Here is an 18,843-nt window from a genome sequence, read left to right on the forward strand (position 1 = left end):
GCCAATGTTGGCAGAACTTAATTTTAGGATGGCCAATTTTTAACGGGTTTCGAACTATAAAAATTACATTCTACTTGCTAGTTTAAATGTTGGGTGGGGCCAACATGAACTTTTATTAGAGTTTGTTCACGAACTCATTTATGAATTTTCAGTGGTGAATCTAGAAATTTTAGATGGTGGAGTTCATATATGTAAATATAATAGATTTTTGAATAATATAATATTAAAATAATATATAATATTTTTTATAATTATTCTTGATAAATTTTTATTTCATTAATTGCTATTTTCACTATTCAATATATATATATATATATATATATATATATATATATATATATATATATATATTATAAAAAAGTATATATTAAATAGAGTGAGTAAAGAATTATTCATCATTTTATTTCGGCTAGAAATTTATTTTCATGTAGAGTCAGATAATTTAAAAACTAAATTATTCTATTCTATTGTGTTTCCAAATATCCGAAAATAATTAACTAATTTTTTTTATTTTTTTTAATTAAATCTACACTTTTAAAATTTAATAGTAATTAATAAATAAAATATATAATATTAACTATCTATTTATACTTTATATATAAATAAAATTAAGATATAAAAACGACTTAATAAATAATTTATATGTACTTCAACAAATTTTAAACTTTAATTGTTTAGAATTTTAATTTGTATTCAACAATTTATAATGTGTATCTCAGTTTAATGAGAAATTTATAATTGTAATTTGGCACATGTGAATAATTTGAAAATTTTAAAAGAATTTTATTTTATTTTTATTTTTATTTGTTTTAATTAACAAAAAATTTATTAGATTATCTAATAGAAAAATGGTTTGAATAATACATTTTATTATTTTATCATTATGAGCTATTTTGATAAAAAAAAACTATATAAGCTGTTATGTAATGATCTTGATTAAATTATATATATATATATATATATATATATATATATATATATATATATATAGGTAATTATTTTCTTCCTAAAAAAGGTGGGGGTCCATGGACACCCCTAATAACCTACATCCGCCACTGCAAACTCTTATTCAATTCACGAACAACTAATCGAGCTGTTCATGAACGTAAAGTAGTTGAATACTGCTATGTTCATGTTCCACTCGTTTAAATTAACGAACATAGAATCAAGTTTGAGTTCGGTTTGTTTAAAATAAAAACGAACACGAGTCGAGTTCTTATCGAGTCGAACACCGAATTGTTCGCGAGTAATCCGGTTCATTTACACCCCCTAGGTAGAGCAATTAGCATAGGCAATTACCGTTACTTACGAATACTTTGAATTTTTTTGATATTTTAAAGGTTATTTTTTTATGAATAGATTATTATTATTTTTAAGCAATTTTTTTAAAATCAAACTTTTACATCTTTTATCAATTATAATAATATTTTTTTTAATTTTTTTAATTATGTCCAATTAATTTTTTTTACTATTATGTAAAAAACTTTATTTTAAATCTAATTTTTTATATCTTTTATCAATTACGATTAAATTTTAAAAATATTTGAAACTTCTAAAAATATTTATTATAAAATTTGGTCGCACGACACTAATGTTTAGATTTAAAAAATGAAATTTGAAATTTTAGACTTAATTGTAAAAAAATCTTTTAAATCGGACATAATTAAAAAAAATGATTTGGACATAATTGATAAAATACGACTTTAGAAATGATTTTGCTAATTTTTTTTTCTCGAAGGTTATATTTATTTAATTATTGAGTAGCTGCCTTTCTCTGAACTTTTGGTTCTATAGTAGTATATAATCTCACAAAATTAATAAAAAGCTAATTTTTCATTTTCATTTAAGGAAGAAAATCTTATGTGTAGATTCCATATAATGATATAAGAATTGGTAATTTCACGCCGCATTTCTTCTTTTTTTATAAATTGATTGAATTTAGACAAATGCCTAGCTGTGTTGTCATAATAAATTGTTTAAAATACTCCAATTAATAATAATAAATGGAAACTTCATAATCTTTTGAGCAATTGTCAATCTGTGATGAAACAAAACAAATATTTTACCAAAAATAATTAAAACTTGCAGAAAAAGAGAAAAGAAAAACGTTTTTTTTTGTTTTCGCTAAAATTGAACAGCTATTTCTTTAATTAGAACATAAAACTGCAATTAATTAATCATTATGAACTTTCTTAAATGCTCAGGATGTCAATCTAATGTTTACCAAAACACATAGATTTGTTTAGTAAAAATTGTGTCATCCTTTCCAAATTTGCTTACTTTTACTATCTTCCTGCCAAAACTAGATGCCACCCTTTTGTTTTCTACTAACAAAAAGCTTAATTAGCATTAAATCAGTCAAATCTGTGATAATAAGAGAGAGATTACTGTGGTAAATTGAAAGGTTACTAGTAAGTAAGCAGGGGTGTCCACCAAACCGAACCGACGGAAAAATCAAAATAAACTGAATATATTGTTATTGGTTTGGTTTTATTTTCAATTTTAAAAACCGGGAAAACTGAAAAAGTAAACTATGTATATGTAATATTCTAAAAAATATATCATTTTTTTGAATAAATATTATTTTTTAAGTGTATATATATTAATTTAATTTAACTTAGATTTGATTTTTAAATAATATCTTTTAAACTTTTATTTTTTATCTTTAGAATTTTAATTATTATTGTATCATGTTCAATCGAAAAATGTTTCTGTATTTTCACTATCTAAATGAAATGACCAATGCATACTATGAGTCATGGGAGTAAATATATTCGATTCAAAATGAATCAAATTGAACCAAGCTGAATTTTTCTTTTATAACCAAACTAAAATTCTTTAGGAAATTAAAAAAATTTAAACCGAACCAAACTAGTCTCGGTTCATTTGGTAATATTATCCTATTTGGTTTGTAATAAAGCTTAACCAAATTTTCTTAATTCAAAATCGAACTAAACCAATTTTAATATCAAAGCAAAACCGATTAGTATTAATTTGTCGGTTCGATTTAGTTATTCGGCTAGGTTTGGGTTTTGTCCACCCCTAGTTACTCATCATCACACCACCTTAAGCAGATACTAATTAATTAATTCCATATGCATGCCCATAGTATTATACATACAAGAATACCTAAATTTGGTAACCAAATTACCTATAAATTACTAGCCATTCTATTACAAACATGCACCCCATTATTTTTTCTCTCTCTTTTATTTCTAAACTATATTTTCTTTCTTTCTGATCATCCATGGCTGGATCATACAGTAACTGGAATATGATCCAAATCCCTAAAAGACCAAACAGCCCTTCACAAATTGCCTGTAGAATCTGTAACCATGTCTTTATGAGCACACAAGCTCTCATAGACCATATCGAAACTCATATGGGTGACGACATAAATATTTCCGGGTCAAGAAGACAATCAACTGGCCGGAATCTCAGAAACCCTAGCTGTAATTACAACCCGTCATCATCGTCGTCTCTGCCGGCGAATAACTATCATTTCCCGTGTTTGCAGGAGATCAGAAACAACTCTCTGTTAAGTGGCCGCCCACAAATGGGTTCCCGGCGGCCACTTATGCCGTCGCAGCCACCGCGTTATTTGGTGGGTGTGAGAAACAGCAACCGGCCGTCGATTGCTGCTCAGCTGCAGGTTTCTATAGCTTTGACGCAGACGAAAGCCAACGGAGAACAGCCACCTAGCGACTGCACCGAGCCGTTTCTTCAGCAGCTGGACATACCCTACTGTTGTAACAGCAAAATGAATGATTTTGATATGCTGGATTTGACTTTGAAGCTGTAGAACTAGATGATTAGGGTTTATGCAAAACCCTACTTTTAAGGGTTCGGATTTTGTTTTTTTCTTACAAGAAAAAAATTTAGTTAAGAGAAATAAATTTAAATATCTATCCTTTATATGAAAGTTTATGTGCTCTGAATTGCCTCATTTTATATATACTTATCTGAGTAAACAAATTATTATTTTGCTTCCAAATTATAACAAACATTTTATTTATTTTTTTATAATATGGGAGGAAAATTGAACCTAAATATTTGGGATAATTTTTATAATATCTTAATTTTAAAATATAATTACAATGATACCCACCTTTTGTGAATAATTACATTTCGTATTTTTTTATTTTTCAAATTATATTCAATTTCGAAAATATACTTTCTGACATTTTTATTTTTTTGTTGGTGTGGCGGATGTAAATAGAAGAGGGTGGGGGTCATGGAACCCACCCTTTTCAAAAAGTAATAATTATATACATTTATCCATAAATTTTATTTAATATATTTGATTAAATTTTTACTAACTCTTTTATTTAAAACAGTTCACAAAATAAAAAAAATTAATACTTACTCATTTATCCATTAGAAAAATAAATAAACATTTTACTAATTGAAATAATCACAAAAAAAATTAACTCTTTCCAAAACCTATATATTTAGTTTATTGATTGAAAAAGAAAAATCATAATTAAGTGCAAATTAAAATTTTGAACAATTAAAGTAAAAAAATAATTAAAATGTACATTTTTTTTAATTTTATGTAAAGTATAAATAAATTATACATATATTTATATATTTTATATATTAATTATTATAAAATATTAAATTTTTATATATAATCAATATGTATATCAAGCCACAATAATTAAAAAAAATCATAAATTTAAAGTTTTCGTACAAAAAATGGCACATGACATATTAGAGGTTACAACTTTAAGAGTTGGTTAAAAAAAATCTACAAGTTAGAGGATAAATTATAATATGAATTTTATAGAAATCCAAGTCAGAATATGAAAACTCATGTTATACATTTATTTAATTTTAATTTTAGTTTAGAGTAATTTAAGTAGTAAAATGAGTGAACTAGTAGTTGAATAATTATTCAATAATATGCATATATATTTAATAGTGTGAGTAACGATGTAATTATTCGATAATTCTAGAAAAAATTGTCAAGGACAATTATAAAAAAAATTGATTTGTTATTATTTAATTAAAATTTAATTTTTTTTTTATAATTTAAACTTCTATTATATATGAACTCCACCATATAAGGTGTCTGGATCCGCCACTATTTTTATGTCATATTTATAGTGTATTTTATGATGTATTTATGATGGTTAAAAAAATATATTTTTATAAATATTTTATAAAACTGGATACCAAATGCAATTAGCCATTCATGATCCAAATTTTAATAATTATTTTCTGAAAGAATATAGTTTGAGGATAATTTCTAAAAAAAATTTGATCGAATTACATATTTTGTATACTTTTAAACAACATATAAATGGATAATTTATTGGAAATTTAATTTTTATGAAATTTCCCTTCCTTTTATGGTAAAAAAATAATGAATTTGCATGGCCGTTTGTAATAATCCTCATCAAAACGTGCAAATGCTAATTGCTTTGTTTTCATTTTTTTTGTGTTTTAGGTTTGAAAAAATCACTATTAAATAATGCAAAAACATAAATTAAAATAATTTCAAACATAAAACAATATAAAAAGTATATTAATTTTTTTTACTCCCATTTAAATAAAGGCTAAATTGAAACTGAAGACTGAAAAATGATAATTAAAAATTTTAAAAATTTGAATCGTAGACAAAATAAATCAAAAATGAAGGGCATTTTTTAATAACTAAACATTTTTATTGGAACTGAGGTTTTGGCAATGTTCACAATTTTTTATATTATATTAGAGAATGAAATGGCTTAATCAGCAAGTAATTCTGAATTCCCATTTTTTAAAAAATAGTAATTGACTTTTTATAATTTTAGTTATTTGTTATTAATTACGGAGGTAGAATTTGAGCCTATAGCTTCTCAATTTAGGATAATGAGACGGGATACGAAAGTGTAAGCATGAAAAAGCTACCATTCTAATTGAAACAACTTGTCCTAGATGCCCTTAAAAAAGAAAATATTACATATTTAAATAATTGAAAAAAAAAAGAATTATTATGTCCGATGATATTGATAAATATATTGTAAATAAATCACTCAAATTTCGCTTAAAATTCATGTCAAGAGAATAACATAAGTGACTAATGAGTGCTAGGCACGAGCGAACATATTTGACATACTCGCTAGCTGCCTCTTTTCCTGCTAACGAATTGCGTCTAGAAGTAGCTTTCGATAGAGAACCTGCCGAGTGATTTGATAAGATAGCAATTCTATTGATCAGACAATTGTATATTTAAAATCAATTATATGAATTCAAGAATTAAATAAAAGATAAAAGATCTAATTAATAAAAATGGAGCAACAGCTCCTCAGGCGAGGAGCAGATCTGCTCCTCCACGAGAAGGAGACTCCTCGGAAAAAAAATTAAATTCTTTTAAAAAAAATTAAAAAAAAATTATCGGAAAAATTGTTGTGTGCGAGGGGGACGGGATGATTATTTAATTATTTTAATTTATACATTTTATTTATTTATAGGTAAAATAAATAAAGAAGAGGGTTAAAATGTTTAAAAAAATTTATAAACATAAAATTGGTAAATATTTTAATATTTAAGTTGAAACGATTAAAAGTTTGAGGGTGTAAATGTTATTTTTTAAAAAAATTAAAATTTATTTGAACTTTTTACCTTGCATTCGCCAAGGTGACATATGTGTGGCATGCCTTGTAGCGCCACATATGTGTCACATATGCAAAATCAATTTAAAACTGAAACTTGGACAAAATTGAAACTAAATCATGTATTTTAAAACAAATTGGATAAAATTATAAGGTTTGGATTTCTATGAAACTTTATTCAAAGGTTTGGCCTTTTTTAGAGATTTGGCCTAAATTTTATAAGGTTGGTTTGGTTTGATTCTGAAAATTTACACACTCAACTGAACCGAGCTCACCCTTATTATTATTGTTTATTTCTTACTACAAACAGTGATATGGTTGATATTGTTGCTTTTATTGATCTTTTCCATAACAATAACATAACAAGAATTGTACTTTTGTAAATCTTAATCTTACAATCAATAGAAATACTCTTTTGGAAAATACTAACTTAGGATGGAAACAGTTTTAATTTCTTAAGACAACAAGCCATCTAAAATGAAATTAAAATAAAAAAGAGAAGGAAAAAAGATGACAGGCCACTGCAAAAACATATATAAATACGGGAGTGACTACTTTCCTCTAAATTTTTATTTTTGAGAAAATGACCCTCTCTACGCCTTTTTATTTCTTTCTTGCAAAAGTACTCTCTCATAATTTATATTGACAAGCGTGCGCTATTGTAATTTTTTATTTTTCAAAATTACTCTTTTTGCTGGACATAGATATAACTCCACTTTTCTATTTCTTTACTAATTGGAAATGTGCTCTTATTGTATTGTACACACGCCAACTAAATTTATTTTGTTTTATTCCTTTATATTTATCTTATTCATATTTAAATTCATGAAACAAATATTTTTATTTTGTTTTTGTTTTTTTAAGCTAATTCTTACATTAAATACAAATGTTTATAATTATTTATTATATTTTTTAATTTAGTATTGTCATTTATTATATTCAATATCTCTTTATATGCATTTTTGTTTGTTAATAATTCTTTTTAATCTTCTTTATTTTGATCTCTATTTCTTATTTTTATTTTATAAAGTTATTTTTTTAATTATTTTATTAACATGATAAATATATAAAAAAAAATCACTCTTGATAAGATCAAATTAACTAAATTGTTAAATGATCAATATTAATAAATTTTAAAAAATTATTGTTAATGTTTTGACATTTTACTCACACAATTATTTCATCACTTGATATTTTAACATTTTAAGTACTTTTTAATTATTTTTCACTTGCTCTTTACTAGCTTTTCAACTACTCATATTTTATATTTATTTTTTATTACTATTTTAAATGTAGAATATTTTATTTAATTTGGATATTATTTTTGGTTATATATGGATAATAACATTGCATTATCTTTATTTTTTAAAGATATATATTTATTCCTCACTTAATGTTTACTTTTCATATTCTTTAGTTATTTTTAATTTTAAGTTGTGTTTGATTATTTTTCAATGACACTTGAGTTGCTCTTTAGTTGCTTTTTGGTGACTTTTCAGTTGATCTTTGATTACTTTTAAATTGTTCACATTGTTTTTTATTAAACAATTTAAAATTTAGTGTATGTTATATATAAAAAGTATTTTGTGCATTTTGGATATATTTTCTAGTTTTCCATAGATAACGAAGTTATATTTATTTAGTATTAAAAAATGCATAATTAATTTCTATTTAATAACTTTTTTAGGCAAACTAAAGAAAAAACATATAATATATTACCAAAAATAACAATTTATATTGCTTTTTAATTGCTTATTGGTTGCTTGTCGGTTTTTTTTAGTTATTCGTCGGTTGTTCATTAATTGCTCATTAGTTGCTTATTACTCCATCCGTTCTTTTTTAATTGTCCATTTATCTAATATTGCACATACCAATATAGTGCTCCTTTTATCTTAATTTATAAAGAGAAATACTGATATAGTCCTATTAGTTAATAATTTGTTTTTAAATGAAAACATGGAGTCGTTTATTAGGAATGGATAAATTTGGAAGATAATAGCTAAATTTACATCGAAATTCTAAATGGACAACTAATTAAAGCTAAATATATTTTGCTAAATGGACAACTAAAAAAGAACGGAGGGAGTACATTAAAATTAATATATTCTATCTCATGATGTCACTCACTGAAATCATTATAGTTTACACATACTATTATGTTTTTTTTATTTGAATTACAAAAAAATTAATGATAAAATGTAATATTATGATTAAATTAGATAAAAGTCATTTCAATATTAAGTGTTTAATTATTATTTTTTATTTTATAACTCATTTATTGAAAAAAAAAATTAAATGAGCCAACATAACTTATTAAACAACTGAAAGATGGATCACTTTATACAAAGGTAGCTGTCAAGTTTTCAAATCATTTAGCAACAAAAATAGAGAAAACAATTGGAGTCACTGCTATAGAAAATTATTATCTATGAACAAAATTCAACTCAATAACTGACGTTAATAAGAAGAATATGAAGAATAGGATTGTGATTATATGTTCATACTTCATAGAGTAAATTACCATAGAAATTGATTAATCACAAGAAAGAAAAACGAGATAAAAAGGGAGATTATTATAATAATAATATTTGATTAGAATTAGAGGATAAATGATATTAGATCTAATGAATTAAAATCCACTAGTTGTAGCCAGTCAGCCTAATATGTTGAAGAGAGTTCTTCGTGCATCTGTGAATTTGTTATTAGAGGGAAGGTATATTTGCTATCTTTCAATCAAAAAAGGAGTAAATGTGCTAACTTTTTAGTAGGAGAGTGTTTTTGAAAAAAACAAGTCCAAATCAAGCATTTATGTACGAAGCCCTTTATTTTTTCCATTTTAATCACTATTAGATGACTTACAATTTGCTATTCAAAAAAAAGATGACTTACAATTTCATTAAAAAAATCATTCAACTGTCTAAAATTTGCTTTAAAAACTAATAATAAAATCCATTTACATATTATTTAAATAAAAATTGTAAAAAAGGTTAATAAATTTTTAATCTAATAAAAAAGTCGATAGCTATTAATACTAAAATAAATATCTGATCACTAATGCACAAACCCGGCCATGAGTTATTAAAAATTCAACAGTAATGTACAAAAACTCAGTTTTAATTTTTAATAGCTATATATTCTGAAAGAAAAAAATTAATAGCTATTACTTTTTTTTGGTTCTGTTGTTTTACTTTTTAACGCATTTTTGCTTAGATTAAAAAAAATATAATTTTTTTAACATCTAAAAGATTGTTATTAAAATAATATGTAACTGGATTTTATCATTAATTTTTGGCTTAATTACTCAAAAACCCCCCACCTTTCACTTTGTTTTCGTTTATACCCTGACCTAGGAAAAATGTCATAAATACTACTGACCTTGTCATTATGTTTCGCCCGTACCCCAAATTTCAAAAAAAAGATGATTTCTTAAAAACAACTAAATTTAAGGGTTATTTTATACTTTTTTCTATTAAAAAATGTACAAACTAATACTTCATCTTTAAAAACGTTCAAATAAATCCCAAAATTAATTAATTTTTTAATTTAAATAAAATAAATAAATAAAATAACATAGTTTTATTAAGTCCTATTTATTACCGTACTCCTATTTAAAAAAACCGCTAATATTATTTTTTTCATTTTTTTTTTATTTTTACGAAAATAAGCTCCTTCCTCCATGGAGGAAGGAGCTGCTCCTTCCTCCATGTGAGGAAGGAGCTCGCACTGCTCCTTCCTCACATGGAGGAAGGAGCAGATCTGCTTCTTCCTCCATGTGAGGAAGGAGCAGATCTGCTCCTTCCTCACATGGAGGAAGGAGCAGCGTGCTCCTTCCTCATGGAGGAAGGAGCAGCGTCCTCCTTCCTCATGGAGGAAGGAGCTGCGAGCTCCTTCCTCCATGAGGAAGGAGCAGCGTCCTCCTTCCTCATGGAGGAAGGAGCTGCGAGCTCCTTCCTCCATGGAAGGAAGGAGAAGCTCCTCCTCCCATGGAGGAGGAGCTATTTTTTTTAATTTTTTTTTAAAAAAAAATTGAAAATAGATTTTAAAATTAAAGTACGGTATTATGTTGAAATTAATTAGTCTGATGTAAAAAAATTTACGGTTTTTTATTTTTAACAAATTATTGATAATTAATATAAATTAAATTATTATTATTAGTTGAATTTTTTAAAGAAGAAGGTGTTTTTGTATAATTAATAACATTGACGTGTAATTAGAATATATGCTAAAAATGAAGGATTATTTTAAACTCTTTTTCAAATGAAAAGAGATCAATTTAATACCTCGAGGGTACGGGCGAAACATAATGACAAGGTCAGTAGTATTTATGACATTTTTCCTAGGTCAGGGTATAAACGAAAACAAAGTGAAAGGTGGGGGGTTTTTGAGTAATTAGGCCTTAATTTTTAAAGTAAAATTTAAACCGTTGGATAATTTTGTAATAAAGTGTTAGTCAAAAACTTGAGGGAGCCACTTCCACAGATACAGAAAATTAAAAGAAAGGTAAGCCAAAGGTTTTGAGAAACCATAGCCAATTTGAGTAACTGTTTTGGTCTAAAATTAGCAATTCCTGAAGAATAAATACTTTTTTTGTTCATATTTTTCAATAATTATAGGGTGAATTTATGTTAAAAAAACAAAAAACAAAATGAATGGCTCCTCTCAATTCCTTCTCCTTGCTGCTGCTTACATTGTTATTTCTTGCTGTTGCTCCTTCAACAAATTTTGGCTTTGAGCATCATAAAAGTACGTATCAACTTTCTCTATCTGTGGATATTTCTTGTTTCTTTTACAAATGTTTAGCATCATTTTAGAAAATTTTAAATTTTTACGATTTTTTAATTATGTTGTTTTTATAGAATAGTTATCTAATTTTAATTTTTAATTTTTTTTCATTTTATCAACAACGGATGTCGTTGACGAATTTAGAATGGATAATTACTTATGTAACATCTGATGTTTTTTTTTTTTTAAAAGCTAATCTTCATTAGATAAATATGAGAAGGTAGAAAGATAACCTCAATGATTATAAGCAGAGTCATTTTAGAGCAAAATGTGTCATTCCCCCTCAAATATTAGACGACGATATTCTATTAGTCACACTTCCTCTATCGACGTTCGAACTAGTGAAAATATCCAATTTTTCTATATTTTAAAATTAACTATCTTGTTTTATATATAATCTAGAAATAAATAAAATATGCTAAGTATTCTATCCATATCTTTCATGTAAACAAAATTCATCAAAAACTATTTAATGACTTGCTGTTGTTGATAAAATTAAATTTTGGTAATAAAAATATTAAAATTTAAAAATCGGTGACCATTCTGTAAAAATAATAAGTGTCCACACAAACTTAACCCATCATTTAGATTTTAAATTAATGATAGTAAAATAACCCTCGCGCCCCTTCGAGATATAAATTAAATTTAAAGTTCAAACTTATATTCAAAGACGTAAATATATTGTTAGTTGTTCATAGGAAAGTATGGTCATTTTAATACACAAAACTAATTGTATGCCTGATATATATATACAATAGTTATAAAAGAATTTATCCATAAACTATTAAGTGCCACAAAAATAATTTTATTTAAATACTATATTCGCTGATTTAAAATAAAAGTCCAAACTATTTTTTAAATTCAAAACTCTATATTTTTAATAATTGCGACCACCAAATCTTTTAATTTTTATAATTTGTTTTGCAATTGTGATGAAAACAGTTAATTTCATTTTTTAAAATTAAATGTTTGTGTTTTTTATCAATTATTTGTACTTAATTTTTTTAGATAGTTAAATTTATTTATTATTTTGATAAAATGCAAAAGAAATAACTATTGTTGTAGAGAATGTGGTTTGTTTTTTTGATAGCTGACTTTAATTTATCACTTTATAGGTATTATAAGATAACTTTCGTTGCAGAAGTTAAAACAAGGACTGAGCTAATATTAAAGATTGCTCGACTAGAGTCATGGATGGTTAGTTCATCAACATCCACTTTTTTAATAATACTAGTTTCGCATTACGTGCTATGCACGTGGCTCGTAACGTAATACGTCAATAGACCTATTAGTAAATTTATTATAATTATATCAATTTTTTATTTATAATTAATATTAAATTAATTAAGAATTTTTGTAAAAGTAAATATAATATATTCGGTTATTAAATTTGTTCCATACTGAATTTATTCTTCTTTTGGTTTTATAATAACCATAATTAAATAATTAATTTAATTTTATTAATAATATCTTTAAAAATAATAATAAGATAGAAATTTAAATAATAATATATTGACCAAATACAGTATTTTAATTTTGTAATTCAATCAAACTAAAAGATAGGTATTCCTACTAATTTGGAGATAATTTAGTTATTTTTTACATATTAAAACTAAATTGGAGATAAGTTAGCTACCTATTCTAATTAAGATTTTAATTACAATAGTGATTAATTAATTACTAATTAGGTAATGACTATAAAACCTTTATTTAATGCTAAACTGAAAAGGATTATTCGGTAAATTTGCTTGTCCCCCCTCCGTGTTTTTATATATAGTATAGATATAGATAGATTAGAAGATAATAATGTGACTTCAGCTTCATTTTTATTAAAATTTAATAACGCGTCAGCTTATCACCGTTCTATTTGTAAATTCTTTAATAAAAAAATTATTTTTAAAAAACAATAAAAATTACTCATAAAAATTTGAAAAACAGTTTAATTAGGTATTAAACGTGGCGGCAAACAAAGAGGCGCGCCAATATCTGACCTTTGAGCTGCAAACTTCCCTAAAACATCTCTTCACATCCAATTTTCTATTTCTTGATGGGTCAAATTTTCCTGATCTAGATTTGTTTCACATTAATTCACACTCTATAATTATCTCCAAATTCTTGAATTGAATTAGGTTTGATTTGTTCATCTTGTTGGTTTAATTTAGGGGAAAATTGATTAAAAGAAGAAAAGAAAGGTTGATGAGAGGGCAAACTGAAGTAGCAAAAAACATATGCATCTATGAAGACTTGGGCATTGAAGTCGCCGCCGCCGCACCACCTGATGCAGTTGTTGTCGGTTGAGCTTCTTCTCCTGCTAATTTTTCAGATGGAATGGCAGATCCTGTTATTTATGGCAATTCTGATCGTGACATCGAGCAAGTTTGTTTTCTTTTTTCTTTTCTTCATTTCCCCTTTTTGCAATCAAAGATTTTTTTTATAAAACGGCAAGACTGTGAATTAATGTGAAAGAATATATTTTTGGATGATGTTCTTAATTTAATATAGTTTTTGATTCTTTTGATTTTGTGTTTTGAAGGCACTTGTTACTTTGAAGAAAGGGACTCAGTTAATCAAATATAGCCGGAAAGGAAAACCCAAGTTTCGTGCATTTCGAGTTTCTCCCGTGAGTTTCTGCTATTTTACTGACAAAATTCACAGTTTAATTTGATCAATTATCACTAGACAGAACATCTCATGATATGGATGTTTATAATATACGTGATGTAGATAGCCTCAAGTTTATAAATAATTTGAATTTTAGTGATATTAACAGGATGAAACATCATTGATTTGGTTGTCACATGGAGAAGAAAAGAATCTGAAATTATCTTCCGTCTCGCGGATTATCCCAGGACAGAGAACTGTGAGTTAAAATACTTTTATCTTGAGAGCTAGTTCATGATATATATCATAGCTAACTGAACTAACAGAAATAGTTTATTTTCTTTATGCATATTTTGACAGGCTGTTTTTAGAAGATTCCTACGCCCTGAAAAGGATTACTTGTCATTTTCGCTACTTTATAACAACGGTGACAGAACTCTTGATTTGGTCAGTCATTATTGCGAGTAACTATATTAGAGGTATCTAGTTAATCTTCATCTTGATGATTTGTTGATATCTAAATGCTCGTTGTTTCTTTTAACCCGTAGATTTGCAAGGACAAAGTTGAGGCGGAGGTGTGGCTTGCAGGCCTTAAGGCATTGATTGGAAGGAATCGTGGTAGACGAACAAGGAGTGATATTTCTGATGTGAGTTTCCATTAACGCCAAATATATGTGAATAGACTTATGTGAATGACGTTTCATTTCTTTATGTCAAAATTTGTGATCATTTCTTTATGTCAAAATTTGTGATTTTTTCAACCATATTGAAGATAGTCTGCTAGTTTTAGTAAAGCTGCATAAAATGAAGGCTTTACATTTTATGCGGTTCTACTGTCTCATAATCATGCAATGTTATTCGTCATTAATTGAAATCTACAGCTATCTCCTATAAATAAACTTATTTCTGTTTTGCCATGTAGCCAAAGAGGATCAAGCATCTGAATGGCCATGAATTTGTAAAACAGCAAAATATATTGATGCATCTGTTGTTGTTTACAATCTGACGTCTTCATAAGATTAATATTTTAGAAGTATTAATTCTGGTATCCACATCTTTTTGCTGCAGTTGACTGATGGTGGAGACCTTTTTCAAAATGGTCGTACATTTGGTGCAACTCTAGATATATCTTCAAGTCTTAATCGTGGGAGAGTGTCTATTGATTTAGGTCCTCGTGATACTCCTTTGAATACAACAAGCTCAGATGCGGGGTCAGAACGTGCAAATATGCAACTAAGAACAAGTGGCGGTGGAGATGGTTTTCGGATTAGTGTTTCAAGCACTCCTAGTTGTTCAAGTGGTGGATCAGGTCCAGATGATATAGAATCATTAGGTGATGTTTATTTATGGGGAGAAGTTTGGAGTGATGTAGTTCTGCCTGATGGGTCCCTGAGCTCAATTCCTTTAAAGAATGATGTGCTGACTCCTAAACCCTTAGAATCTAATGTAGTTCTTGATGTTCAGCAGATTGCTTGTGGGGTGCGTCATGTTGGTCTCGTAACAAGACAAGGGGAGGTATTTACTTGGGGAGAGGAATCTGGGGGGAGACTCGGTCATGGAATGGAAACAGATTTTAGTTGTCCTCGACTCGTTGAGTTTCTTGCAGTTACTAATGTTGACTATGTTGCTTGTGGTGAGTATCATACATGTGCTATCTCTACATCAGGTGACTTGTATACTTGGGGTGATGGCAAACATAATGCCGGACTTCTTGGTCAAGGCACTGATGTTAGCCACTGGATACCAAAAAGGGTTTCTTCTCCTTTAGAAGGACTTCAGGTTTTATCCATTGCCTGTGGAACATGGCATTCGGCTCTAGCAACCTCAAACGGGAAATTGTTTACATTTGGTGATGGGGCTTTTGGTGTTTTGGGGCATGGAGATAGAGAAAGTGTGGCGTTTCCTAAAGAAGTGCAGTTACTGAGTGGATTAAAGACTATAAAAGTAGCATGCGGACTCTGGCATACTGCAGCTATCGTAGAGGTTATGAGCCAAGCAGGCTCAAATGTTTCCTCGAGAAAATTGTTCACTTGGGGTGATGGCGACAAACACCGTTTGGGTCATGGAAGTAAGGACACATATTTACTTCCTACTTGTGTCTCCACCCTTATAGACTACAACTTCTACCAAATAGCCTGTGGGCATACTTTGACGGTTGCCCTTACAACCTCCGGTCATGTGTTTACTATGGGCGGAACTGCACACGGTCAACTAGGCAATCCATCCTCTGATGGAAAAGTGCCTTCCTTGGTGCAAGATAATTTGGTTGGTGAATTTGTTGAAGAAGTATCTTGCGGTGCATACCATGTTGCTGTGCTCACCTCGAGAAGTGAATTGTACACGTGGGGAAAGGGCGCCAACGGCCGGTTGGGGCATGGAGACACGGAAGACCGGAGAATTCCAACTCTCGTCGAAGCTCTAAGAGATAGGCATGTTAAAAACATATCATGTGGCTCAAATTTCACCACCAGCATATGCATCCACAAGTGGGTTTCTGGAGCAGATCAATCCGTTTGTTCAGGTTGCCGGCAAGCATTTGGATTTACGCGAAAGAGACACAATTGTTACAATTGTGGGCTGGTTCATTGTCATGCTTGCAGTTCCAAAAAAGCATTGAAAGCAGCATTAGCTCCAACTCCAGGGAAACCTCATCGTGTCTGCGATGCTTGCTATGCAAAACTTAAAACTGGCGACACTGGTAGTTATAACATAAACAGAAAAGTTACCACCCCACGCCGTTCAATAGACAGTAGGGAGAGAATGGACAGGGGAGAGTCTAGGCCGTCAAGAACATTACTGTCTCCCACAACAGAACCAATAAAATACCTCGAAATTAAGTCAGGAAGGCCCGGAATGAGAACTGATTCTTCTTCTATTGTCCGAGCTTCTCAAGTTCCGAATCTCTTACAGCTAAAAGACATTTCATTTCCAAGTTCACTCAGTGCTATTCAAAATACTTGGAAGCCTATTCCCTCACCAATACCCCCGTCTCCTATCAACTCACCTCAGCCTATCAGCAATTCGAGACCCGTTTCACCATACTCGAGGAGACCGAGCCCTCCACGTTCTGTTACTCCTGGTTTCTCTAGGAGTGTCATTGATAGCCTGAAAAAGACCAATGAGATTTTGAAGCTTGACATGACTAAAATGCAAAACCAAGTAACAATATTTTCAACTCTACTTTGTAATTTTTTGTTCCCTTTTTTCAGCTAAAAAGATAAAAAAGTAACTAACTTATTTTTCTTTCTCTTATACGTGCCTTGACTTCAGATGAAATCCGTCAAGCAAAAATGTGATGCGCAGGACATTGAGATTCTAAGACTTCAGAAACAAGCTAAAGAAACTGCATTGTTGGCTACATCAGAATCGTCGAAGTCCAAAGAAGCCAAGAAACTGGTTAAGTCCATTGCAGAACAGGTATACTTTAAATTAACTTCATTTTTGTATGATTGTATTGTATTGAAAAAACAAAAATCCAAGGCGGTGCTGCATTTTTTGTGATTCAGCTGAAAGAAATGACGGAGCAGTTGCCTCCAGATGTTCAAGAAATGGAAAATTTTAAAGCTGTGAGCAGTCAAATTGAAACGTTTCTACACACATATGGTGCATCGAAAAGTGCTTCATTGACAGAAAGCTCATCATCAGTGTCAAGCCTGAAACATACATCTGATACAACGCGGGATAAGAGGCTTGAAGATCGAGCAAGTGAGTTACCTCATAATGGAAATGCTCTTCAGGACAGTCATAGATTATCTGTTTCTTCTAGTAGGAATACGGAGGCTGACACTATAGTCTCGAAAAAGGAAGGAGAAAGTATCGAACAATTTGAAGCTGGAGTTTATGTGACTTTCGTCCAACGTTCCAATGGCGTAAAGCTCTTCAAACGTGTTAAATTCAGGTAGTCGAGTGAATAATTATTGCATCTTAAAGAACGAACATTCATATATTTTACGGAAAAAAATTAAACCATGTACATTGGCTTGAATGGTGATGCAGTAAAAGAAGGTTTCAGGAGCAGCAAGCAGAAATGTGGTGGAAAGATAACAAAGATAGGCTGCTGAGGAGGTACAGTCCACCGGGAGCAAATGCAGCAATTGGCTCATCATCTACTCCGGCCTCGCCCTCTGCCGCCACAGCAGCGGCCATTTTGGCATCATCCACCAGCCAAGCTGAGGATATAAGTGAGGGCGGACAACCGTCTGAAACTTCATAATAAACTTCATGTTGGTTAATCGTAGCTGTTGTTCACTATTCTGTGATTTTTAAGAGAAATGTGATAGTTGTACAGTAGAATAGAAGTTTTTGTTAGGAAAATGACCTTACCATTCTTGTACTTACTAGTTGTATCATTTATTTCGTTAATAGAACTCGGATTCGGATTAATAAGTGTACATGTAATGATCTGATTATAAATGATTTAGAAAGATTACAAAGTAAATGATTCAGGATTATTCAGTTTGATGTAGTTATGTTGTTTAATTTCTGCTATTTTTGTTCGAAATGCAAATTCAGCGAATGATTGTCAAACTGCTCTTGAAGTTGCTAGAGCTAAAAGATACAATAATGTTGTCCATACAATTGAGGTTTTAAAACACTGCTTTCAACATTGGTGATTGTGTAGTAAATGTTGAGTATTTAATAAAATGCAGAAAATCCTTTTTATTTATTTAACTATTTCTCTTATTCAAATAATATGTAGATCAAGAGAAAATTAGGTAGCAAAACGAATCATATTGAAATTGGGCATCTATTATCTAGAAAATGAATGAATGATTGTTTGGTATAAATCGCAAATGTTAAGAAAATCATATGGTATTGCAGAAATAAATTTCAAAGTTTCATTTTTGTAGCGATTTAAATC

The 18,843-nt window shown here is 28.8% G+C and overlaps 1 protein-coding gene across 2 annotated transcripts; it reads left to right on the top strand.

Moving 5' to 3' along the window:
• Nucleotides 1–11,204: 11,204 nt before the first annotated feature.
• Nucleotides 11,205–18,433, top strand: LOC126669250 (PH, RCC1 and FYVE domains-containing protein 1). 2 transcript variants are annotated; one of them, XM_050362667.2, is made up of 11 exons: nt 11,205–11,342; nt 12,497–12,578; nt 13,544–13,757; nt 13,915–14,001; nt 14,152–14,241; nt 14,343–14,429; nt 14,531–14,629; nt 15,051–17,141; nt 17,253–17,399; nt 17,489–17,880; nt 17,979–18,433. In XM_050362667.2, the coding sequence occupies exons 3-11, from the start codon at nt 13,710–13,712 to the stop codon at nt 18,193–18,195; spliced, it is 3,258 nt and encodes a 1,085-aa protein (XP_050218624.1). In that variant the 5' UTR covers nt 11,205–11,342; nt 12,497–12,578; nt 13,544–13,709; the 3' UTR covers nt 18,196–18,433. The 2 variants fall into 2 exon arrangements, with proteins under 2 accessions (XP_050218624.1, XP_050218625.1); XM_050362668.2 differs by lacking the exon at nt 12,497–12,578.
• The last annotated feature ends 410 nt before the right edge of the window (nt 18,434–18,843 follow it).

Source organism: Mercurialis annua, linkage group LG2, assembly GCF_937616625.2.
Source record: "Mercurialis annua linkage group LG2, ddMerAnnu1.2, whole genome shotgun sequence".
NCBI classification, from domain to species: Eukaryota; Viridiplantae; Streptophyta; class Magnoliopsida; order Malpighiales; family Euphorbiaceae; genus Mercurialis; species Mercurialis annua.